At 39.5% G+C, this 25,704-nt stretch overlaps 3 protein-coding genes across 3 annotated transcripts; 1 reads left to right on the top strand and 2 right to left on the bottom strand.

Moving 5' to 3' along the window:
* Positions 1–3,442: 3,442 nt before the first annotated feature.
* Positions 3,443–6,780, bottom strand: LOC126615065 (F-box/kelch-repeat protein At1g55270-like). The gene is made up of 2 exons (XM_050282781.1): positions 6,373–6,780; positions 3,443–5,059 (listed from the first exon to the last, which is right to left on the bottom strand). Exons 1-2 carry the CDS (start codon positions 6,433–6,435, stop codon positions 3,809–3,811), a joined length of 1,314 nt encoding a protein of 437 aa, XP_050138738.1. The 5' UTR covers positions 6,436–6,780; the 3' UTR covers positions 3,443–3,808.
* Positions 6,781–8,963: 2,183 nt separating this feature from the next.
* LOC126615709 (DEAD-box ATP-dependent RNA helicase 37-like) lies at positions 8,964–14,663 on the bottom strand. The gene is made up of 7 exons (XM_050283586.1): positions 14,506–14,663; positions 13,243–14,149; positions 13,079–13,162; positions 11,696–11,938; positions 11,241–11,408; positions 10,974–11,087; positions 8,964–10,150 (listed from the first exon to the last, which is right to left on the bottom strand). The coding sequence occupies exons 2-7, from the start codon at positions 13,999–14,001 to the stop codon at positions 9,644–9,646; spliced, it is 1,875 nt and encodes a 624-aa protein (XP_050139543.1). The 5' UTR covers positions 14,002–14,149; positions 14,506–14,663; the 3' UTR covers positions 8,964–9,643.
* A 5,705-nt stretch (positions 14,664–20,368) lies between these two features.
* On the top strand, positions 20,369–25,281 carry LOC126615217 (serine/threonine-protein phosphatase PP2A catalytic subunit). Its single transcript, XM_050283013.1, has 11 exons — positions 20,369–20,667; positions 21,793–21,849; positions 21,981–22,064; positions 22,233–22,304; positions 22,747–22,818; positions 22,910–22,950; positions 23,626–23,692; positions 24,085–24,276; positions 24,391–24,480; positions 24,572–24,679; positions 24,769–25,281. Exons 1-11 carry the CDS (start codon positions 20,581–20,583, stop codon positions 24,832–24,834), a joined length of 936 nt encoding a protein of 311 aa, XP_050138970.1. The 5' UTR covers positions 20,369–20,580; the 3' UTR covers positions 24,835–25,281.
* Positions 25,282–25,704: the final 423 nt, after the last annotated feature.

The following is a 25,704-nucleotide window of genomic DNA, read 5'->3' as shown; positions in this document are numbered from 1 at the left end:
TCCTGCTAGACTGTCGAGCTTCTCTCCCTTTGGCGTTGTCTTCCTGTTTCTAGAAGGCTTCTTAGTTTCTTCAAGTCTGTCCAAAGCCGACCGTTGCGGAGGAGATCTAGCTGTGCCGCTTTGTTTCTTGGGTTTTGATAACCTTTCAAAGACTGATCTTTGCGGTGTTGGCGTCTCAAGCCTTTTGAAGACGGAATTTTGGTCTCGACCACTGATGCGATCAAGTGCTGCAATTCTAGGTTTTGAATAATTCAGCCTTTCGAAGACCGAAGTTCGATGGGCGGGTTTAGGCTCCTCTTTTGGCCTTGTGGCTTGTGGTCTTGGCTTCCTCGTTTTTTCGTAGGTCACCAATGTCCACCCTTTCTTATCACCAGTAGATGCATCTTGGTTGCTTGCCCCCGGTGATGGTTGTGTAGGAGGTGCCATGTGACTTGAACATTGACGGGAATGGTCATGCATGCTTCGGAGATGCACAGGATCGAGTGATTCAAACACGATAGTAGTAGTGTGTGCCGCAACCGTGTCTTCGAGGTCAAGCTCGATTTCCCCTTGCTGTGCTAGCTTCAGGATGAGATCTTTCAGTACGAAGCACTTTTCCGTTGGATGACTGATGAAGCGGTGGAATTTACAGTATCTTGGGTTGTCGGTACGATTCATCTCTTCCGGCCGTCTGCACTCAGGCAAACTGATCACCTTCTTGTCCAACAAGTCATCCAGCATGGCAACTACATCAGAGTCGGGGAATGGATAAATCTTTTCCTCAAGCTCCTTCAAAGTGCGTCTACGCATCTCTTGATCACGAAAAGCTTTGGTCTGAATCGCCTTGCCTCGTGTGGAGATTTTGATGGGAGCTGTGTTGACCGTCATTGCTTCCTTGGGGGATTTCCCCGTAACCTTCTCCACCTTTGTCTCAAGATGTTTGTCGTTCTTGTAGTCGGCGATCGGTTCCTTCTTCCCATGATGGGCGATGCTCAACTCCATGTCATGGGCGCGAGTAGCCAATTCCTCGAAGGTCCGTGGTTTAATGCCTTGAAGGATGTATTGCAAACCCCATTGCATGCCTTGGATGCACATCTCGATTGAAGAAATCTCGGAGAGTCTGTCCTTACAGTCGAGGCTTAGATTACGCCATCGGTTGATGTAGTCCATGACTGGTTCTTCCTTCCATTGCTTCGTGCTCGTCAGCTCTAGCATGCTCACAGTGCGGCGGGTACTATAGAAGCGGTTGAGGAATTCCCGCTCTAACTGCTCCCAGTTGTTGATGGACTCAGGCTCTAGGTCTGTGTACCACTCAAAGGCGTTTCCTTTCAGCGAGCGCACAAACTGCTTGGCGAGGTAATCCCCTTCGGTTCCTGCGTTGTTGCAAGTTTCAACGAAGTGGGCAACGTGCTGTTTCGGGTTTCCCTTTCCATCAAATTGCATGAACTTTGGTGGTTGATAACCCTTCGGCATCCTTAAGGCGTCGATCTTCTTTGAATACGGCTTTGAGTACAACCCGGGGGTATTTGAGCTCCCTTCGTACTGTGCCTTGATGGTGTTGGTGATCATCTCTTGCAGCTGCTGGATAGAAAGAGATCCCATAAGTGCCGCTGCTTGGTCTGGCTTCGGCTTTGCATCGTTTTTCTCCACCTGAGGCTCATCTTCTTCGTCATCTCTTCTCTTTAGTGGATCATTCTCTGGGTCGGGTTTATCGCCGTCCTGCGCCTCCAGTCGGTTGACTAGTGCTGCAATTTGCAAGTTTTTTTCTTCCACAGTTCGGGTTAGCCTTGCGATCACTTCATTCATTTGAGCCAATTGTTCTTCAACGGAGGTAACGCCGATAGTCATGACTTGTGCGACCAATAGACGTGACTTTCCTTTAGACATCCAGGATGCTGATGAAGAACGTCGTTGGGTGCTTTGGGATGTCAACTTGTGTGCCTCAGCAGCATGCTTCGGTGCCCCCAGCAAGGTCAGGTTGATGACAGACTCACACCTTTGATGCTCCCCTCGCTCTTTTAGCGGCACCAATTTTGAAGTGGCATGTTGAGGAGCGGTTGTGGCACCAATGGATTGTCCGTTTGCGGCAGAAGTGCTTAGGATCCTTCCCTCAGTGGTTGCGAGAACGGCTTGTCCCTTGCTTAATGCCATTGACTTTGAGGTGTGTTTGGATTCTTTGAACGGAGAAAGAGATGAGAGGCAGAGATTGTCCCACTGGGCGTGCCAATTTGTGAACACGGAAAATTCCTGAAACGAAAGAGACAAGAACAACGCGCACAAACAAATATTTAGTATTTGATGATTTTGGGTTACAATCTCTCTCTATTTTGATCCTCTGATTCGATCTCCGTAAGGTGTTGATTTATGGGTGTTTCGTTGGTCCAAGGGCCGTCGAGGCTTGATCTTGGATGAACAGTTGGAAGTTTCTTCAAAGGGCCGTGGGCTTGATCTTTGAAGGTGGATTTGAGCGGATCTTCAAGGAGCCGTTGGGGCTTGATCTTGAGGATGAATGTTTCTTCAAGGGCCGTTTGAGGCTTGATCTTGAATAACGGTGATGAGCGGATCTTCAAGGGCTTTTGGGCTTGATCTTGAAGAAACAGTGATGAACAGATCTTCAAGGGCTTTTGGGCTTAATCTTGAAGAACGGTTGGATGTGTGTGGATTTGTCGACGTTGTTGATCCAAAGGGCCGTTGGGGCTTGATCTTGGATGAACGGATGATGAACGATGGTGCTTTCTTCAAGGGCCGTCGGGGCTTGATCTTGAATTGGTGGATGATTGTTGATCCAAAGGGCCGTTGGGGCTTGATCTTGGATGAACGATGAACGAAGAACGAAGAGAGCTTTCTTGATTTTTCGGGAACCTGGATGCTTGAGAGCTTCGGAGTTTCAGAGCTTCAGAGCTTCAAGGTGTAATATGAATTCGTCCCCGTCAATGAATGAAATGGGCTTGTATTTATAGAATTTTCCAAGGCCTAACTTTGAATATAATATTCCAGATGAAATAAGTCGTTTCTGCCAGGTGTTGACACGTGTCCCATTTGATGACCTTTCCAACTCATTTCAATTTTCGTTGAGTCACACGCTACGTGTAAAATTTATGTAATACATGAGCGTTGACACTTTGATTTATCGGTCAACATTTATTTACCGAAATTTCGATGTCTACACCTTCATCAAAAAGTTCAGAAACCAGCTCAAGATTCAAAGGGAAGAGTCGTTCAAACGGTTTCAGGAAATGCTTGCTCGTGGAGTTTGAAATATATGTCTTGCTATGAACAAAAATAACTAAAATTATGTGCGTCGTGGCTACAAATTCATAATTTTTGTTGTACAAAAAGATAGGTGACATTGATATTCCAGCAAAATTAAGAAATTTGATGTCCCGTGATATTAGAACAATTCAAAAGATTATCATGGCCCCTGCACACGGATGACGCACATCAAAAAAGAAGAGATGATGGATTAATGGAAAAGTATATATTGAATGATCTCTAATGACCCATGTATATTCACAAAGGCATCTAAGATTACATGCTACTAAACATAAAATCCCCAAAGCACAAGACAAAAAGGCCTAGACCAATATAACTAGATTTACAAATTTATCTGCCCTCTCTTGATCATGAATATAAAGAAATGACATCAAAAATCTATTTCCGAGACCAACAACCTCGAAATTCTATTTCCGAAACCAGTATTCGCCAGTCGCATACCAGATCGCTTGCAAGAGATGACTGCCTTGGCTCTGCAGATGCACCAACAATGCTTCTCATCTCAACTCTTGCTTCACACAAAGCATAAGCAACACCGAGAGCAGTTGTCAGCTTGTCATGCTTGGAGCACTTGACAGTGTACAATGTGACTCTTCAAACCAGTTCGGCCTGCTATACTTGACCATATATTTGAGACTAGAGTTCTGAAATGACCTTTGCCGGCGATATTTTCCCAAAGGTGAGGGTTGCTTTCGACATGTTTATCCGGACTTGAAACATCAACTAAACTGATGCTCATGTTATTACGAATAATGCAAAGCTTCCCGTTAAGGGGAACTAGCGCAGCAGCCTCCAAAGCACAAGAACTCCCTAGATGAACCTTGCTATCTATAAATTTGTTCCATGAATCTGATACTCTATCATAAACCCTAAGCTTGCACCCATCACGGCAGTCCAGAGCATAGAGCTGCCCATTTAAAGAAATACTCGGGTTGCGCCACCCAGCAACCATCCCGTCACTAATAGGGGTCCAGGTATTGGCTTCAGGAGTATAGGCTTCACTCATTACCTCACGGTGTGACCCAAGTCCTTTTAGGAACCACATTCCGTCATGAACCACCCCAATAAATGGCACCATAGCTGTGCTCATATCGGAAATAAAGGTCCACCGATTTTTGTTTGGATCATAAATTTCAGCAGAACGAAGAGTCCTTTGAATTCCTTCACACTCCCCACCAGCTACATAAAGACAATTATTAATAACACAAGAGCCAAAGAAATGGCGTTTCCGAAGCATATCTGGTGCCCTGTGCCATTTATTTGTCCGAGCACTGTAAAAAATGACCCGTCTCATAGATCCCCTTAATGGATGTTTTCCTCCAAACAAGTACAGGTGACAACCGCTAAGGACAGCACAACCAAAACCAAGCGCGGCAGAATACTCACCAGGAACGGGTGGAAGTGGCTGCCAGAGCTGGTATGTAGGATCAAAAGCATGCCAAGAGATCCTTCCATCACGGTCTCTTTTGATAACATAAACCCATTCTTCCGCCATTCCAAGACTTTTCCTAAGCGAATAAAAGAAGTTTCCCGCTAGAAGGTGATACCATCTTTTGCAAACTATACGGAGTTTCCTATGCTCAACACGGGGGACTCTGATTAAACAAGCAATTGCAAGATCATCAGGTAGACCAGGCAGGAGGGGTGGCTGGATTCTGGTCCTTTCCCGGCGTAAATTTTTTCCCCTGTGTGCATTAGGATTGATATCAGGCTGGATGCAAATCTTTGATCCTGGGACAAACTTTCTTGCCCCTGCAACAGTTTTGAAGCCTGCATCTACTTTACAATAGCATGATACAGAGTCAACCTGCAAAACCAAGGCATGTCAGGATGCATGAAATAACAAAAGTAAAAGGTAAGTTAGAAACATCGAGGGGAAGCTAGTGGCCACGAGTCCACGACATATATTTTGATGTGCTTGTGATAATAGATATACGGTAGGCATGGATTTGGAGACATTATATGGAACTGCTTAGTTAAATAGCATAATTAAAAAAAAAAATCTGGGATGGTAACAAAAGTATAAAATACAAAAAAAATGATAGTAGCAATTGAATCCTTTTCCACAGCACCAAAGGGGTGGAGGGGTTAAAGGATGCAAGTATCTATCTACAATGTAAAGGATGCCAGTATTTATCTACATGTAATTTATCATGCAAAAAGAATGATATTGTTGACAAATGAACTACTCAAGCACTAAAAAGCTATTACCAAAATGCTAGAAATACGCTACAAAGACACTAAACAAAGGACTTTCAAATGACACCTTTATGGACCTCTAAGGAGTCATTTGAAAGTTCTCTCAAGGCTATTGCATCTGGTCCTTTTGAGATCCTATTTCTAATTTGGTAGTGCATTCCTAACAAATTTGGCCTATGTTCCATGGCACTTTAAAGTCCCTCATCCAAACGCACCCTAAAAGATATACCAGAGAACAAGATAGAAATAGCTTGAGTAACCATTGAGGTACTGAAAAGTAAATGCAGTAATTTCATCCAAAGTATTTGTAAATGTTATAAAAACGTAACTGTAACTCATGTGGAAGGCAGTTAATCGTCAAAGAACAGTAATTTCTTAGCAAAGAATGACCTCCTTTCTCTAACTTTATTCTTTAAAACGGACGTTTAGGAAGAACACACTTTCTCATTAAACCAAGAGAGATATCTCAGGTTCCAATTTGATCATCACTGAGAAGCAGAAAATACGATCCCAACACCACGAAATCAGAATACTGCACCTCAAACTTTAAAAATAAGGCACCTATTAGAGAACTCAAGAAGAAAAAACAACCAAATGTCCAATCTTTTGTCAACAATTTTGCACAGTTCAGCTAAATTCTCATAAGAATCAAAGTTAAACATTTCCCCCATCCCCTACGTTCATACAATAAAAAGTCAAAACCTTTCCCCAAAGAATCACACATGCAACAAAAATACTTGCTGAGCAGCTCTAAAATCTTAAGAAAACAAAAACCCAGAAGCAAAATCCAAAATTTCTCCACAATTTTTCACAATTAAGCTAAACTTTCATCTGGGTATCTCTAAAATGCCATGAATTCAGAGGAAAAATTATAAAAACATAAAAAGGAAACTGGGTTCAGAGATCAGTGAGGAGACTAACCAGCGGAGCTTGAACTCTGAAGCCCCTCTGAGCATTGGAAGAGTGTTCAGTGTTCTGGTCCATGAGCGAATCACAAGCTCATAGAAAAATGGTTGGATGAAGCTTGGATCGAGAAGCCACTTTGGAGCTGGAAGTTCAATTTCTTGAATCCGATCCAGCAGATAGCATAAATGAACTAAAAGCTTTGGTTTTTTTCTTCTGGGGAGGTTTGTTTTTCCATTTTATCTGCAAATGCAAACAAAAAATGCAGAAAAATAAAAAGTCTGCCTCCACCAACTGGGAAGTTAGACTTAGAACATCAAAATGTGAGGGCACGTCTTCTCTCTCTTTCACTGTCTCAATCTCTCTCTAGAAGAGAAGACTTGCTTGCACTCTCGTGTTTCTTTCTCTCTCTAACCTAAAGAGTACAGCTGGACCATGGACTTGACCAACTTCTGATGTTGTAATTTGATAAGTAATTTTTGTATTTTTAGGCTGAAAAACTTAAAATAATATAGAGGTGGATCTTGAAAATTTTGAACTAATTTAATTTAATGCACTTTTGAAAAGGTTAAACCTTTTTGTTTTTTCATTTAGTTTGAGTGTTACAGTGACACGTTACACACATACAGAGACTCGCGCATAAAAATTAACGTCAAAATAGATAACATGGACCAACAACATTATTGACGAGATGAAACACAATGACCTAATTGGTTAAATTCAAAACACAAATTTGTTTATACAACGAAATTGGAAGATGATTTTGGTTAAACTGCATAATTAATCAACATAAATAGGTATTGAATTCTTCATTCATTGATGTTGAATCTAAATCTTCACACTTACAAGTGAAGAAAAATATTACTAAACCATAACACTATTTGAAAGTTAGATGTAAAACATAATAAATCAAACAATATGCAAGTAAATAGAGGAACCAAAATGATCTTTTAACCCCTTCTAAAATGTTTTAGTTTAATTTCAACTCCAACAAGGGGGAAAATTTTTAGTTGTGACGGGAACACAGATGGTATATCAAGTATTTTTATGTAAGTGGTGGAAAATTTTAATTTTTAAGCTATTAACCTTTTAACACACATATCCAATCATTTACATAGAGATATGTGGTGTACCGTCTTGCGTAACTGTTACACTGAAAAATCTCTCTAACAAGGGTGACAGAGCTCATGCCCAAAACTCAATTTAGGAGAGAGAACTAGTATCAGAGAGAGAGAGAGAGAGAGAACTAGTATCAGAGAGAGAGAGAGAGAGAGAGAGAGAGAGAGAGGAAGACAACGGGAAGGTTTGAATATTGCTTTTGGTCTCACAAAATATTAATAGCTCACCTCCACCACTCTTTAATGAGCTTACCTATCCATTGGTGACTGTTGAATGAAATATCATTTTCTGTTTCTCACTTCCCCCCAATTCTCTTCTTATCCTTTTCTCCAAATTTTAGTGTCCAATTATTTCTATGGGAGATAAATCAATTGAAATATACTACTTTTAACGTCACTTATGAGGTCCAAGTTCATGACTTACTCCAATAAATTGATGATTGGGTATCGTTAGACCAAATTTTTATTATATTAGTAGTCTGACTCGGTAAACCAATTTTTCATTAAGGAATTTGTCTTAGGTAGTCCAACCTCCCAAGTAATCAGACTTTCTAAACAATTTTCACATTCGATTTTTTAGAGTCAATCTTCACCATTTATTTTCTAAACTACTTAGGGACTGAAGAAAAATTGGGGGTTAAGAAAAGGAGGGGGTGAAGAGAATATAGAAATGGACAAAGAGTTGAAAGAGGAGTTTTCCAGCATTTTGATTTGGATGTGAGAAAGAATAACATAAAATGTGTACTTGCTCTTTTGGCTCATATGCACTTGTCAAAGAAGCTTCGTTTAAGTTCTGATACGTCAAAAGACTCAAGGGGATTAAAGAACCTCTTTTTTCTACGTGATTAACCACTTAATTGAGTTGTCGTTGGTCACTTACCTCCTCCTTATGTCCCACACGCCAAAAAAATAAAATTTAAGTCTCTCTCTCTCTCTCTCTCTCCCATTCTCTTTGGTGTTAGGCTTTGACAATCCAACGCTCTAAATTGTTGTAATATAAAAAGAAAATCGGCAACTTAGTGCTATAATCTAACGATATTCCTCCACATTTACAAATGAGAGATCTTAAGTTCGATTCTCGCCAAAAATAAATTTGAATTACATTATTGTTAGCTTATTATAAGACTAAGTCTACCCTCTCTCCTTATGTAAATAATATTGTTTGTCAAAAACAAAAATAATAATAATCAAAAGTGCAAAAATGACAAGCGTGTTGCCCACTCAACTAGCCTAACACACATTTGCATGTTTTTGAATTCATTATGTAGCCATTTTATATATATTTAGAAATGATATTAGAGAAGAGAGAAGACGAGCATAGAACCTCGAGAGTCGGATACAAAAGTGAATTAACCAACTGAACTACCAGTCAAACTTAAAAATTAAATCGATGTTAACTTAGAAGTTAAAGACCTTTCTTCCCTTGCTAAAATTTCTCATTCATAAGAAGAAGAAAAAAAAATGCATTCAAAGCAAAGTAGGCAGCCAAAATAAAAGAAAACCGATCTGAAAATACTTGGCCCTTCTGAATTCACATAGCTTGCATAAAAACAACAAACGTTTCGCGTTCAACAACGACTGGCAACTAAGATTACTCCGGTCCAATTGGTACCGGAAGTTCCCGTTCAAATCGGAGAAATCTGGTTTTCAACGAGAGCTTTGTATTTATTTCAGTCAGAACCAAAATATTACAAAAGCCCTATATAACTCCTCATGTTCAACTCCTTGAAAGGAGGAAAGAATTGGCAGGAACAGAAGAACCCTCAAACACTATAAACCCGACAAACTGGGTTGAAACGAACATGCCTATGAGATAAACAAAGATTGTGGCCGAAAAGAAACCCTCTCCCCTCTCCCACTACATATTCTACAACCCATCTGAACTCACACGCCGGAGTACGTAATAAGGGTACAGAATGACTAAAATGACACTAATCCCTACTATGTTAGCACCTTTTAAATCGACACCTACGAACGTTACACAAACCTTCTATTCCAGTGGCACCAATACCAAATATAAGTACCCCCTCCCCTCAAAACATTGATGAGCGTCTCCGACAGTGTGAAACATTGGTCGTTCAAACCAAACATTACATAAACAAAAATATGACCTTATAAAGAAGTCTGCATCCATTACCTACGACACTGTAGCTGCTTTGAGGAGTTAGTGGTTAGTCCCACGCACTGGCCACCCCAGCACCATATCCTCCAGAAGCACCCCCATATCCACCAGAAGCACCCCCATATCCACCGCTGCTACCCCCACCACCTCCAGCGTAGTAATCATTGCCACCCCTGCTGAAAGAGGAATCCCTTCGGAAGTCACGGCCACCAAACCGGCCTCCCCCAGAACGACGGTTCCTCCCACCACCAAAAGAAGCTCGAGCTGCGTACCGGGACAGCCAAGCAGGTACTTCTTGATTTGATTCTTGCATCAATTCTGCCAAAGACCTAGCAAGTGATGAATTGTTCTCATTAAAGAAGGCAGTAGCCAAGCCAGACTTCCCAGCTCGTCCCGTACGACCAATGCGGTGAACATAATCATCAATGTCATTTGGAAGATCAAAGTTGACAACATGTGCAACATGAGGAATGTCTAGCCCACGTGCAGCCACATCAGTAGCCACCAAGATCGGAGTGTTCCCACTCTTAAATGACCTCAATGCTTGTTCTCTTTCCTGCAGACAAGTACAGATAAACAAATATATAAACAAAAGGTAGAATTTAAACATTAATCTTACAACAATGCGGTACACCGTAACTACTAAATGACCTCAAGCCCCTGGCTTAACATCCAATCCTAAGTTCAAATTGATTATACAAGGGTACATTCTTAGACATCAAGCCAATTAAGTTTCTTCTAAGCTGAAAGTTCAAAACAGTGTATATCCTAAAAACAGCTTTTCCATACCACTTTATCACCCAATTCATATTTCATTTATCAACATAAAAGAGGAAGAATGCATCTCCAATCACTGCCCAGTGCACCTTGACAACAAATCCCAAACCTAAAACTCATAAGCTACGCAATGTGATGTACGTGGGTCAATAACCAAAATAAAAGGGCCAATGCATGCTTATAACCACCAACAAGCCCATGGAAAGCCATATCATGACAAACACAGTATCAGCAAGCAGTATAAGATTCAAACAAGGCATTTAATATTCCTCGTGTTCTCTATTGGTTATGTACCTTGTCATTCTTTGCTAACATGCTACTTCATGTTCACTGGAATCTCAATATCCAGGAAGGAGAACCCTAAATACAACATTCCCAAGCATGAACAATCTACTAACTAAAAAATCTGAGTTAGAATATCCATGTTTGTTCTTCTACCCCAAGAAGCCTGATTCTGATAACTCGCCATGTTAGTGAGGTGTGTGTTGATAGCAACAATTACAAAACCACACCAATGTAACCCCCCTTAAAGTTAAATATATACAGTATATCAAGACATGTACCCCCGGAATGATAGAAACCAGATAGCAAAACCAACGTACCTGCTGTGATCTGTCACCATGAATAGTAGTTGCAGGAAAACCATTCATACACAGCCAATGTTCCAGCGAATCAGCTCCCTTCTTTGTCTCCACAAAAACTAATGTCAGAGCTTGCTGCAAAATAAAAAAAAAAAAACAATGTAAGCAACCAATGTTTTCACATTATTAAATGCAGGAGATCCAGAATCACACAAATTTAAATTATCCAATTAGTAATAGTTTTCACATTAGTAGCTAAAAAGTTCAAAAGAAGTTCCACAAGAATACCTTGCCCTGTGCGCCATTGGCCCTCTGTGCATGAATAAGGTCCATGAGGTGACTTCTTTTATCAGATTCATGCACAAATTCCACTCTTTGGACAATCAAATCAGTACTAGAACCCACCCTTCCAACCGCCAGAAAGATGTACTTTGCAAGAAAATCAGAGGCCAGTCTCTTCATGCAAAACGAAAGTTTCAAATATAACGCATTAAAGCTTTTCAGCATAAGGCCAGAACATAAAACCAAAAAAATAAAAAAATAAATTTATCAATTCTACTTAGTTTCTACAACATAAATTCATCTGGAAATCCCAACACAGATCTACTGAGGCCTGATTAATTAGTTGGTTAGATTAAAGAAGTGTGATACACTGATACTGTTCTAGTTCGGAAAATGTCTACAAAAAATCTATGAAGAAAGTCTTGCATTTATAAACTTCTTCCCACAAAAAGAAAAATTACCTGTATTTCCTTCGGAAAAGTGGCACTGAACAGCATAGTCTGTCGCATACCTGGAGGAGGCATGTCCATTTGCTCCACAATTTTCCTTATTTGTGGTTCAAAACCCATATCCAGCATTCGATCAGCCTCATCTAGGGCTAAATATCTAATCATCTGCAACGAAACCCTGGCTCTCTCCAGCAAATCCACCAATCTTCCAGGAGTTGCCACAAGAATATCAACACCTCTTTCAAGCTCCCGCAGCTGTCCAAAAATACATCATCAAGATCTGCTAAATATCTCAAAAATAACAATTCGGTACGGTAAACAAGAAAATTTAGATGCACCAGAATCCAGTAAAGCAGAGTAAGGACAACAGAATAGAAAAGTTCATAGGCATAAGGCATATGCGTGTGTGTGCCATGTATCTGATCCCAATAAAAAAATATGTATTACATGAATGATCTCAATGAATAAACAGTTTGGAAAAAAATATCCTAAACCAAACTACGCATCATTTCATACAATACCAACATAACAGCAGCAAGATGTGAGTATTTAATATGCTAACTATAATGCAATCATGTCGTTTACTTATCAGCTATAGACTATAGCTTACAAGTTAAGATGTCACACTACACATCTGACAACTGACAACTGTATCCGACTACAATGCCTTAATGGTTTGCAATCGGTGTCCAAACCTTTCCTAATACCTTTCCAAAATACTAACCCAGAATGAGGAATGAACCTCCCTGGAATATCTTCTGCCCCTTCTCTATGACAGATTTGACTCCAATCAAGCTTCTTCACAGTTTCAGTCCTAACCCAAATCTCCCAAAAAAAAAAAAAAAAAAAGCCCAAAGAGGCCTACACAGTAATTTGCTTATTGAACTTAACTGTGTAGATAAACCCAATGCAACACATGAGCTCACTATTCAGTCCAAAATTCTTAGTCTCTGAAATTTCTAATGTATTTCATGCATATATATTAAAAGAGCTATTTAAGCAATTTCAAATTTAATAACTTTGCCTTGCTTTTTCAAATGAAGCACAACTGAGACACAACAATTTAACAACAAAATGCAATCAAGAAATTAAACAAGCCACAAACTTTCATAATACGGCATAACAAAAGAACTTCATGTAATTTCTTTCAATTATAGTTTAAACAAATAACGAAAATAGAGGGCACAATCATAGCTTGGGTAAATGAAATTGCAACAAATAAGACCATAGGTTCTAAAATGTAAAGTTCATAAGTTGGACAGAGTAATCACCACTCTAACAAGTGTCATTAGAAACGTAAAGTCATCATTATGAAACAGTGCATGAGGGCAAAAGCCAATCCAACATAGGGCTAAAAACCAAGTCAACAGAAAGAGAAAAAAAAGAATGAGAAACCTGTTGGTTAATTGGTGCTCCTCCATACGCAACAACCACCCTAACACCTGTTTGATACGAAAATTTCCGGGCTTCCTCATGAATCTGAAACACAGAGAAAATTTTAATTCTCATGGCCTGCAACAACATGTGAGGAAATCAGAAGGTCACTTTTTTAAACATACTTGAATTGAAAGCTCCCTAGTAGGAGATAGAATGAGAGCACGCGGATGAACTGTATGTGCACCACGGGGTGGTCTCTGTGCAGGTTGTCCCTTCATAATTCCACTGATGATTGGGAAACAGAAAGCAGCAGTCTTTCCAGAACCAGTTTGGGCACATGCCATCAAGTCTCGGCCTGCAAGGGAGATAGGAATGGCATGACGCTGCACAGGTGTGGGTTTCACATATTTGCACCTCTGAATATTTTTATTAAGTGCGTCCCCCAAGTCAATATCTGCAAAGGTATTCACAGGAGTGGGAACATTATCGCCACTTGTCTCAACCGGAATATCTTCGTATGCATCAAAGTTAATACCACTGTTCTCTTGCTCACTAAACGGCTGCTCTGTTTCATCATCATCTCTAAAGGGGTTCACTTCTCGTGCTCTCCCATCCCAACCACCACTCCTGCTTCCCCATCCTCCACCACGACCAGCATTGCCACCATAGCCAGTTCGACTGTTGTCGTTTCTGGGACCACCCCAACGAGGTGCACTGAACCCACCTGGGCCACCTCGATCATTGGTAACCGGCGCAGTATATGCTGGAGCAGGTGGGTCCGAGGAAGGTGGACGGTTACGGAGATGTGGGGGGACATAGGTGGACCGATTAGAAGCAGGAGCAGGAGCAGGAGCACTCCCTGAACCAACATTGCCAGAAGAGCCAGAACCTACATTCTCAGCTGCAGAATTTGCAGCCAAATCTGCCCATGAAGTTCGCATAGTCGGTACAACTGGGACAAAATTATCACTCCAAAATAGCCTCCAAAAAAATATACAATCTTTGAAACCACTTCAAAAATTCTCCACAACTGAATCCCTAATTCAATTACAATTCCAACAAAATCCAATCAACGCAGACGATAAAACCCTGCACAAATAAACACTAAGTAAGAAAAAATAAACAAGCAAAAAACTTTACACAAATATCAATTCAAATATGCTAAAGGAATGATCACCAAACACAAAACCAACAACTCAACAACAATGCACCCAAAATCACCAAAAAAAGAAAACCCATTTCACCACTGAACTCAATTAATAAAATTTTCCCTCATTTTCTCTTCTCCTTTGATAAAATTTTCCCAGCAACAAACAGAACCCAAACAAAAGCAAATGGAGAACAATCCCCGATCTAAATGCAACGAAAACAGCAGAATCGATGCTAATGCAAGGCAAGAGATTGACATGCACAGAAGAGAGAGAAAGAGAGAGAGAGATCTGTACGGAAGCAAAACCCTTTAGCAGTAGCGCGGACGTGACGACGACGGAGGTTGGAAGAAGAAGGAAAAAGATCTGAGAGAGAAAAAAAACCCTAATGTTTTGTTGGTGCAGCACGCTGACAAAAATATCCCAACCGAAAGCCGCTCCCTTTTCTCTCTCTCTGAAAAAAATAGAAATTATTAATTTAATTATAATTATTTTTTTCGATTTTATTGCTTTTTTCAAAGGAGGAGGAGGGGGTTTTTTTTTTTTTTTTTTTAAATTAGGAGGAAAATAAAAAGGAAAAATGGGAGAAGAAAAGGAGAAGCCGAAAATCCAACAAGTATTGCGGCTGGCGAGTTGTTGGTGAATTAGAATGAGAGGTCTTAAAATTTTCACTATATATCCTAATTCCTAATATCTATCAATTCAATCCTATTTACATTCACCTCATCTCACAACTTAACCATTATTTATGGTAATTTTGCGTGATTTACTGCGCCGTAAAATATATAGTGAATTTGTGTAATTACTTGCATATTGAACCTTACATATGAGCCTTTGTCATTTCATCAAAGTTGTGCCCAATGGATGCACAACCAAACTCTTGTTTTTGGGGGTTATCCACCAAGATTGTATTTTTAGGCAACGGAACTTTATAAATTTCAATTATCAAATGAAAGAAAAAAAGTATGCATCTGCAGTGTTCTAAAAAACGCCCTAGGCGGCCGCCTAGGCGCTGGACGCCTAGCAACCGAGGCGTTTTTGGGCAAATAGGGAGGAAAAATCGGGTTGGGCCTAGGCAGGCTAGGCAAGTTGGGCGGCTAGGCAGGCTAGGAGGGCTAGGTGGTCCTAGGCGGCCCTAGGCGGTCCTAGGAGGTTTTTTTTTATTTATTTTTTATTAATTGTGTGCTTTTTTCTTTTTTGGTTTCATGGTGGTATACTTATGGAAATGGTGTATCTAATTTGCAAATGATGGATTTACTACAAGTTCATCCAATACTTATGGAAATATTGTACCTAATTTGCATTTTATCATTATTTTATTATCCATACAAGTATAGTTTTTTTTTAAGTGTCAATATGCACTTATTTACAAGATATACAAGAAATTTACCTAAATCCGCCTAGGCGCTCGCCTAGGCGCTAGGCGCTAGTCTGCCGCCCGACTAGCGCCTAGCGTTTTTTAGAACCTTGTGCATCGGATTTGAAGAAGCCAAAATTTCACCTCTAAATTCCACAAAAAAAGGGAAATTTCAAAGTTCAACCATATGAATGGTTGATTCGGCATCGGAATTCATACAGTTTGAACCTTGCCCCGGTGTAGGAGCTTGTGATCTCGGCGGTGCAACCTCGATGCCTAGGACCAAACCTAGTCTTTATACACCGAAGTCCAGACCCGACCTATAAAGACGCTGCACCCTTAACTTTGTTGCCTGAAATTGAACCTATAAATCTAACTATCTCCCCAAAACTGAACCTGATGACTCGTGTCCTGGGATTTGATTTGGGGCGTCGATGCTTGAAATCGAACCTACTGACCTTGTAACCTAACACCTAGGACTTGGGGACATGGCTCATATGACGCGGGGATCAACATGTGTCATGAGAGCCCAATTCTCACCCTAGATTGGACTTAGTGACCTAATGCTGGCAAACGACTTCATGGACGCAACCTCTGGACATGTGTCCATGAGTAACCAACCAGCAAGACGGAGCCCAATGACAAATGCCTACAACTAGACCTAAGAACTCGATGCTCGAGATTGAACCCGAAGACCCTACGCTCCGGTCCAACCATCCATGATCTAATCTTATCTCACTTCAAATTTCTACCACAAATATCACAATTGCTATTACCATAATGCATGAAACCAAACTCAAAGTCATTTGAATGTGGATTTAGTTTCGTGGATTTAGTTTCTGAAGTGAAAGTCTTCAATTAAAAAAGAATGGGCCATTTCAAGACTTATGATCAAATTCATACATTTTGATTGTATTCTCAGTATTTCTGTAATATATATGAACTTGTTTTTTAAAATTAAAACATTATAAAAACACTATTGACGTCGAAACATGCACATCTCGATTGGGACCGTGTTTATGGGTGTGTCATTCCTTACTCCACAACAGATACTGTTAAAGGCTAATCTCCCCTCTCAACTAATCGTCTTTCATACATCAGAAGTTGGAAGTCAAACCCTTCATACTAATATAATCCCTTTGATAATACTATAATTATCCATTTCCCAATTCCAGCTCATGATGGTATAAGAAAGAACCGTATCCCTTCCGGATCCTTGTAAATTGAGCCTCCTGATAAAGGGGTCCAGACCGTTGAAATTTGATTCAACAGTTACAATTATTATAACTTTAGAGGAACCTCCTGTTTGTAGTCGTTGAATCAAATTTCAAAGGGTTTAAAGGGATCCGGTTCCATATAAGAATTTAGGTTAGAGTTGGGATGTCATGTCCGTGATTAGACATGAGGCTGTTGCGGCCCCGAGCTCGAAAATCTCCTTGGGAGTATGCTCATGTATGAAACTTGTACAGTTATTTGTGTTTATAAAAATTTAATCTATGGGGCTCCTCACATGTGAAAGTCTAGATTCGTAGTTACTTTAAAGGTGTGTTTGTTGCACCAGACTATCTCAGACTGGACTAGCTTTATAAACTAAGCTGGACTATCTTATACAAGACTGAGCTGGATTAACTTAGTGAAGCGTTTGATGCAGAGTTGGACTTAAAAGCAGAATTAAGGACAAAAAGGAAAAAAAAAGTTTTTGTTAACAAAACTTTCTCCATAATTTTCTAATACAAAGAAATTGAACCCAACATCAAAATTTTTCTACAGAATCCAACTACGCTTGGCAACCAAATTTTATATTCTCTCAAAAAACGTGATTTGAACCCTCAAATTTTACATTATCTCAACCCATAAACAAAACTTTCCAATAAATCAATGAAACCCAAAAGCCCAATTGAAAACCCTTCGAATTTTTCAATTGGGAACTCAACTTTCTATTGAATTACCACTCATATGAATTAGAAGAACCCAGATAAAAATCACATTGATTTTTCAAACTTTCATCTTTCCATTGATTTTCAATCTTTCCTCATTTTCCAAATTACCCCTCCACTCCTCACTCTCCCCATCCCCCCTCAAACTGTCAAATATGTCCCCAAAACTCAACCCCTTTTCGTTTTCCCCAATTTTAATATCCAACCCAACCTGCAAATTTCTCAAGGCAGCAAGAAGCCAAACATCCGCTTTCTAGAAAAGAGAGAGAAAGCACTAAAATTTCCATAAAGCTTCAAGACTTGTCGCTCATTTAAGTTCTTCAAATTCAATGTGATTTTTCAACTGAGGACTCAAAATTCAACTTGCAAGTGGACGTCCGCCATGGCCAACCTCTTGATCCGCTTATCGGCTCATAACATCGGCAGGTTCTCCACCGACATGCCGATTTTGGCAGTAACGTCAATCGACAGCGGCGTCGCTTCGACTGTGAGCTGCAGTTACCCCCCAAGACTTGGGCCACGAAAGAGTAAGCACTGCGATGCCCTGGTGATGGCGTCGCAGAAGAAGATGGGATTGGATGTCAGTGAGCAAAACTTGGGGATAGGATGTCGGCTTTCCTTTCTAGTCCCCCTTAATACCAAGCAAAAGCTTGGGATTAGATAGCCTGCTTTAGCGAACCCCAGAGGGCCTCATAGTCGAGGCGAGTCCCATTTATTTTAGTCCGATGACATACCAAACACAATATTATAGTCCTACTTAAGCCTGTCCAAGACAGTCCCTCCTAAAGAGGTGAAACAAACGCACCCTAAGGGTTTAGAGTTAAGTTATTGAGCCTCACATAAAGGAATGATGAGGATCTTGTGGATCATCCAATCACGTCCATTCATCGTAATCCTGAGGCCAGTTTTTGTTATGTATTATTTATATTCAATTTTAAATAATAAACTTTAGAATGATTTCTGACCGCACGATGTACGATGAACGAACATGAATGGAAAATATCTGAAATCCTCACAAAGCCGGATCCTCATTCCATATAAAGGCTCAAGTTTTGGGTCTCATATATGGTTTCTCTAGTTTATGTCACGAGTCTTGAGCTTAACTATGAGCCCAAGTTTGAGCCACGATCAAAGTCTTAAATTTGGCTTAAAGTAAATGTCAAAAAACGAATCCATATCCAAAGTGTATGCGCATATAACTCTAGATATATCTAAAACCTTTTTCCTTATTAGATAAAATAAATTTGATCAAATAGAAAGAAAGTTCAACATCAACCCTAAAGCAATAAAAGAGGCCCCCCCCTCTTTTTTCCTCCATCTAGCTACACTTCCGTACTATCTCTCAAATAAATTCGATCAAATAGAAAGAAAGTTCAACATCAACCCTAAAGCAATAAGAGAGCCCCTCCCTTCTCTGTTTTCCTCCATCTAGCTACACTTCCGTACTATATCATGCTTAAAACATGCATAACCAGTGATGATCTTATTACAATTTCTAGGATTGAAACAAAACAAATGCATGAAACATGAAAATTGAGTCATTAAACGTTGGATGCTATCAATAATGGCACAATGATAATCAACATTGCAATATTCTTTCTTGATCGATCACTGAGTCACCAACAGTTTATCCACAATACGTTAACCACAATAATTTTAAATTGAACTTGGCATCTTTTGAATACAAGTGTTAGAGACAACAATCTCCCTCTCCTAAAGGCAAAGCAAGGGCTATGAACTTGTCCTTCAGCCTAAAAAAACCTCCACCAGTCCAATTTGTGGAGGGTAAGTGGTGAGCCAACACTAGTTCGTCCAAAAGTCGAAAAAGATAAGTTTGGCTTTGTGCGAGTGGCCAACATCACCTGCAGGAGTGGGCCCCACTGTAGTAGGCCAACAACAGAGCCCAACTGTTTCCTGACGTGGCTTACTGCTGACCTATCTGATTACATTTTCTAGGACTGAAACAAAATGAATGCAAGAAAAATTGAAATTGAGTCGCTAAACGCTCGACATCATCGATAATGACACGATTAATAATAATCAACACTATAATATTCTTTCTCAATCAATCTCTAATTCATCTGCATGTTATTCACAATACATTAACCATAATAATTTAAATTTAAACTCGCCATCTACGTGAATCAAATTGAACACATTTCAACAAATTTGAATACAAGTGTGCGAGAGAGTGATCTCACTCTCCTCCTTTATTGAAAAACATCGCACACTAATGGCAATTCATTATTTCGGATTTGGATCCTCTCTTGAGCTAATGGAGATGATCCTCCTAACCAATCATCGTGTGCCGTTGAATTTTTATCAAACGGCTACAAACATGAGGTTTCTTTAAAGTTATAATAATTATAACCGTTGAATTTTTATCCAACGACCCACGATGATTGGTTAGGAAGATCCTCTCCAGGAGAGTATCCAAATCCCATTATTTCCGCATTTGGATCCTCTCCTGAGCAGGAGATCAGGATCCTCGGGATCAAACAACATGGGTCGTTGGATTTTAATCCAACGGCTATAATTATCAAACAACATGAGGTTTCTTTAAAGTCATTAGATCAAAATCCAACGGTCTATATTGTTTGATCCCGAGGATCCTGATCTCCTGCTCATGAGAGGATCCAAATCCATTATTTCCGTCCACAATCTCAAATAGCCACAAATATCTTTGTCTTTCACGCGCTTTGGAAACCCAGTGTTATGGACCGCCCAATCACAAAACTCTAACGCCCGGCGCAAAGCCCCTGAACTGGTCCAGTCATCCCCACGCGCCTACCCACTCCGCACTAGCGGTTTATCGTTTCAAACTCCCGAGACCAATAAAAAAACTAAAAATAAAAATAAAACAAATCCAAAAAAATAAAAAGAAAAATTCAAAAGAACTGAAAGGCCTTTGGTTTCTCCACCACCGCTCTCTCTCCCTACTCTCTCTCTGAGTGGCTCGAAGAAAACGAAGAAGACGAAGAGGGAAATCTACGATTGCCTACAGATCTAGGGTCAGGGTTTCGGAGGGGCATCTTGATCTGTGAAAACGGTGCGTTTTGGGGGAAGAGGAAGAAGAGGATGGATTCAGTCCCTTCGAACTCACATGGGAACCTGGATGAACAGATTGCTCAGCTCATGCAATGCAAGCCCTTGTCCGAACAAGAGGTACCCAAAGCCTCTAACTTTTCAGATTTTCAATTACTTTAATTTTAATTTTAGTCCATTTCTTTTTATTTTTAATTAATTTTTGCGTGAATGTGTTTTTGGTGAGAATTTGTGTTGAGTTTTAGGAAATGAGACGGATCGAGCTCTGAAATGTTAGAGCTTGATGGGGCAGATCGAAAAATGTGGTGCATTTCTTTGTTTGCGACTATGGGCGTGGTCTGTGAATTGAATTTAGCTGAATTAGGGTTCTTATGGGACCGATCTAGGGTTGTGATTTCATATAATTTGGGGATCCATGAATGAATGTTTTGATTTCACTTAGGTGGGTCGATCTTTTTATTGGATTTACCAATGGGTTAAAAATTCTAAAGAAATACATGAACTTGGTGGTTTGTAAAGATTTGTTCTGCTGTTAGGTTTGGGTATTGGGAATGTGGGTCAGATCCCCTTTTCCGTGGCACTGCGGGCTTCTGTGTGTGGATTTGTGAACAAGAAAAGCAAAATTTGGGTTTCTAAGTCTAAGGCCACACAATCTGAATCTTTCAATAGATTTTTAAACCTATGTGGAGTTATGATTAGCAGAGACTTTGTGGAGCGTAGTATTTGAGTATGGTTTTGGCTAAATGTGATCATTGCAATACATTGTTAAGGAGATACCTTGAATTGTCCTTGTTTGGACAGTTCTGAAATCAGTAATGTTAAACGTCCTTAGTTTACGTTCTATTCTATGAGGAACCTCTATACACCTTCTGATTTGCCAAATAATGTGCACGCTGCGGTATATGCTTTTTAGTGCATGTAAGCATACCAATATTTCTTGGGGAGGGATGAAGGGTTGTGTGGGTATGCAAGGCTGATAAATACTTTACAAGAGTGGTAGCTTCAAAACTGAGTTGCTTTAGTGCTTCTTGAATTGCAGAACATTGGCTATGTTCTGTGGTACATGAACCTATACACTACTACACGTTATAAGACCAAAAAATTGCTCATTGAAAACGCTAATGAGCAAGAAAACGGAAATCGTTATTGAAAGTGTGTGCATGTTCAATTTAATGTTTGTTGGTTTCTTGGGAGTTTATTTAAGATGTAAAATAATTGTCATCTTAATTTTTTTGTTTAATATAGGTAAGAGTGCTCTGCGAGAAGGCCAAGGAAATATTAATGGAAGAAAGCAATGTCCAGGTGTGCCTTTTTAGTTGCAAGTTTCTGTTTCATGTCTTTCTTTGTATTGTTTCATACAGGTTTTGGACCTATAATGATTTGGACATGTCTTGAGGTAAATGAATAACCATTTTGGATCTTATGTTTTGCAGCCTGTAAAAAGCCCTGTAACTATCTGTGGGGATATTCATGGACAATTCCATGATCTGGCGGAGCTCTTCCGCATTGGAGGAAAGGTATTTGTTCTGATTGGTCTATTTAATTCTTCTTACATTTGCTTAATAGGTTGTTACTTATTGGTGATGTTTTCTCTTTCCTAATTTGTAGTTTTCTGGTTTGTTCTGTTGGATGTTTCACTTTCCAAAACTAACATTTATTTCCTGTTGTTGCAATTTTGTTTGCAGTGCCCAGATACAAATTATTTGTTTATGGGAGATTATGTGGACCGTGGCTATTATTCAGTTGAAACAGTGACAGTAAGTATGAGTATTTTTATTTCTACTTATCTTTCAATTAGTTAAGCTATAATTTTAGGGTGGCACTAAGATAAAAGATATTTTGGAAACTCTGAGCAATGTTTTGGTTTGATTATTTAGGGTTTTGGTCAATACAGTAAGTTACAATTCCTAATGAAAGACATTAAAGTTTTACTATTGAGAGTTGGATACATGTTGAACATGAGCTATAATGAAATAGTATGGTTGGGATATGTTAGCGCTTCCAAGATTATGCTAGCAGGGGAGACTGAAATAGGGTAGTACACATTAAGATAATGAGATTGGCCCCTAAGCTATATTGCACTTGAGAACTTAGTGTTCTTATGATGGGAATTTCTGGGAAAAAGGGGATGTGTCATCTTCCCTTTTGGCATCCATTTATGCATATCATTATGCTCCTAACTTTATCTTTTTAATTCAGCTCCTAGTGGCCTTGAAGGTGCGTTATCATCAGCGTATTACTATCCTAAGAGGAAACCATGAAAGCCGTCAGGTATTTTTACCATCCGCTTTCTTGTTCATATAAGTTTGGTAGTACTTGCATGTGTGGTCTTTGATTGTGGCTTTTTGTTTCCCCATTGCAGATTACTCAAGTTTATGGTTTTTATGACGAGTGCCTACGGAAGTGAGTTTCTTAGCATCTTTTGTTTTATGGGTCAATTTTGATACAATTAAGATTTATGTGTGGCTTGTGACTTCTGGAAGAACTCCATTTTCCATTTTGCCTATGTTCGGGCCTAAAAACTATATACATGTAAAGGTTTGCTTTTTATGTTTAGTTGTCTTCTAAGTTTAGGTGTAAAAATTTTAAAAATGACCAGTGAGCTATCGTGTGCATATATCTGTACATGCATGAATGTAGGGTATTGTGTGCTTTTATCTGTACATGCATAAATGTAGGTAGGCATATTTATGAACGCATGTTGATATAGTATATTTGTATTTGCAGTTTCTGTGCTACATTAAAACCTCCACATATCACATTCACATTCATTTGATGTATTTTCAGTTTGATTTCATGATCATACTTCTTTTACTGGATAAAAGAGTAAAATATGAACCAGGAATTAAATTGATGAACACTATAGTGTGAATCAATCCTTGGGGTGTACCAAATCAATATTATGTCAGAAGTGTATTACCTTAAAGAATTCAACCTACTGTTGGCCTTTATTAATCTCTTATGCCCATGAAGTTGACTGTTGATCAGTCATCTAGTTTTTGTCTTCCCGCTTGTCCTTGATTGGATGTATCGTATTTATCAAGCATGTATAGTGACCCGTTCTATTTCTCTTTGCAGGTATGGTAATGCCAATGTTTGGAAGATCTTTACAGATTTATTTGACTATTTTCCACTGACAGCATTGGTTAGTATAGTTATATGTGACTTAATTATGATGCTTAAATGGTCTGTGTAGGTTAGCGAGCCAGTGCCTGCACTTGGATTAAGTTAACAGTCAACATGACCATGAACATTCTTGTTATTGTATCATTTGAAGATAAGCACCCTAGAAATTTCTGGGTGCAACCTTCTAGTTCATTGCTACCAGTTTAATTGCATGAGTGCCTCTAGTTCCTTTTCTACTTGCTGTCCTCAATCATGTTGCTCTGCAGCATGACTGTAAACTGCTATTACTTTACCACCACCTGTCACATTGATCTACCCTTGCATCTTTTGTTATACACTCATTGTTGATAGTTGTAGGTGTAAATAGTTCCTTTTCCAAGTATTGACATATTTTCTTTTATTTGTTTAAAGGTTGAAAGTGAAATATTCTGTCTGCATGGAGGGCTGTCTCCATCTATTGAAACCCTTGATAACATACGTAATTTTGACCGTGTACAAGAGGTTCCTCATGAGGGTCCCATGTGTGATCTTTTATGGTCTGACCCTGATGATCGCTGTGGTTGGGGTATCTCTCCCAGGGGTGCTGGATATACGTTTGGTCAGGTACGTTACCCATTCATTTCGTTTCTTGTTGGGGTTGGTGGTTTGAATCAGTTGGCCAGTCTTCTAGAGTCGTGGCCTTGTAGGCTGATTTGCGTCCTTTTGTTGTTTTAACAGGACATATCCGAGCAGTTTAATCACACAAATAACTTAAAGTTGATTGCTAGAGCACATCAGCTGGTCATGGAAGGATACAACTGGGGTCATGTGAGTATTTATCCTAATTCTGTGGCCGTTTTTGCAAATTGTTTATTTTGCGAAGGAAAGTTTGTGTAATTGATTTGTTTACCTTATAAAGGAACAAAAAGTGGTCACTATATTTAGCGCACCCAACTATTGTTATCGCTGTGGAAATATGGCATCCATCCTGGAAGTTGATGACTGCAAAGGTCACACATTTATTCAGGTTGGTCCCTGCTTTCTCTCCCAAAACCCAACCTCTCCCCCCCCCCCCAAAGGGAGAAATGCTTGAAACTTTGTTATCTTGTATTTCAGTTTGAGCCAGCTCCAAGGAGGGGAGAACCAGATGTGACCCGAAGAACACCTGATTACTTCCTATAATGAGGGTGTCAAATCAGTTGCTGCTGCTGCCTGCAAGGTCTACGTATTGAGGGGTATTCTTAAATTTAAGATTATGAATTACACAACAGTGGTGGTGTTCGGTTTGGGAAAGAAATCGTGTATGATTGGCAGGTTAGGCTTCCTTGGATGGCGCACGAGTCTGCAAAAAGGAAGTAGCGGAGGTGGCGACACTGTTGCAGCATATGTACCATTTCCAGCAAACAATGTGGCATCTTCTGTTCTGATTTTTCATATTTTTTTTCTTATTTTATTTAATTTTTCTGTAGAAGGATATGGTATTTTTGGGGGGGTTGGTGATCTGTAGAGGGATGATGAGCTTGCTTCCTATGATGGGTGCTATTTTATTTTTTTAAAATTTTCCCCTTAGTATTGAATTCTAAATGTTCCAATAGGTTTATTTTATCTCAATTTTGTTTCATAGTCCAATTGATAGTCTTGTTGTTTTCCACTACACGAATCTATTGTTTCGCTCTTGATTTTGGCCGTTTGTATTCAATAAATCAAAGGATGGACGTTTGAAGATTCCGATTAGCACGTTTGAAGATTCCAATTATGTTTCTTTAATCGGAAGCCAAACTTCCCAAAACTCGGGAATAAAATAGAATGGCTTTGGCCAAGGGAGAAAAAATTGCCCTTGGATGGGAGAGTTCTTTAGATGAGCTATTCTTTTCTTTCGGCAAGAGAATGTCTCTATTGATAGAGATGATATTCTACATTAAATTCATTTAAGGTACGGGAGTGAGATACGAACTTGGATGCAGAGGTGGGAGTGCATTGCTCTAACAGATCAACTATTATATTCTATTGAGATGAGGTACAAAGAGAAGGAAAGTTCAAACAATCATTCTT

The sequence above is a fragment of the Malus sylvestris genome, chromosome 3 (genome assembly GCF_916048215.2).
Source record: "Malus sylvestris chromosome 3, drMalSylv7.2, whole genome shotgun sequence".
Lineage (NCBI taxonomy): Eukaryota > Viridiplantae > Streptophyta > Magnoliopsida > Rosales > Rosaceae > Malus > Malus sylvestris.
Note: the sequence above shows the minus strand (reverse complement) of the source record. Positions and strands in the feature narration are given on the sequence as shown.

Coding starts and splice junctions, on each gene's coding strand:
- LOC126615065 (XM_050282781.1), bottom strand. CDS start 6,435: ATGGACCAGAACACTGAACACTCTTCCAATGCTCAGAGGGGCTTCAGA. Junction 5,060..6,372: donor TCAGAGTTCAAGCTCCGCTG/GTTAGTCTCCTC, acceptor TTGGTTTTGCAG/GTTGACTCTGTATCATGCTA.
- LOC126615709 (XM_050283586.1), bottom strand. CDS start 14,001: ATGCGAACTTCATGGGCAGATTTGGCTGCAAATTCTGCAGCTGAGAAT. Junction 11,939..13,078: donor GAGCACCAATTAACCAACAG/GTTTCTCATTCT, acceptor ATTTTTGGACAG/CTGCGGGAGCTTGAAAGAGG. Junction 11,088..11,240: donor CCAATGGCGCACAGGGCAAG/GTATTCTTGTGG, acceptor TTTATTTTGCAG/CAAGCTCTGACATTAGTTTT.
- LOC126615217 (XM_050283013.1), top strand. CDS start 20,581: ATGGATTCAGTCCCTTCGAACTCACATGGGAACCTGGATGAACAGATT. Junction 22,065..22,232: donor TCTTCCGCATTGGAGGAAAG/GTATTTGTTCTG, acceptor TTTTGTTTGCAG/TGCCCAGATACAAATTATTT. Junction 24,277..24,390: donor CTGGATATACGTTTGGTCAG/GTACGTTACCCA, acceptor TTGTTTTAACAG/GACATATCCGAGCAGTTTAA.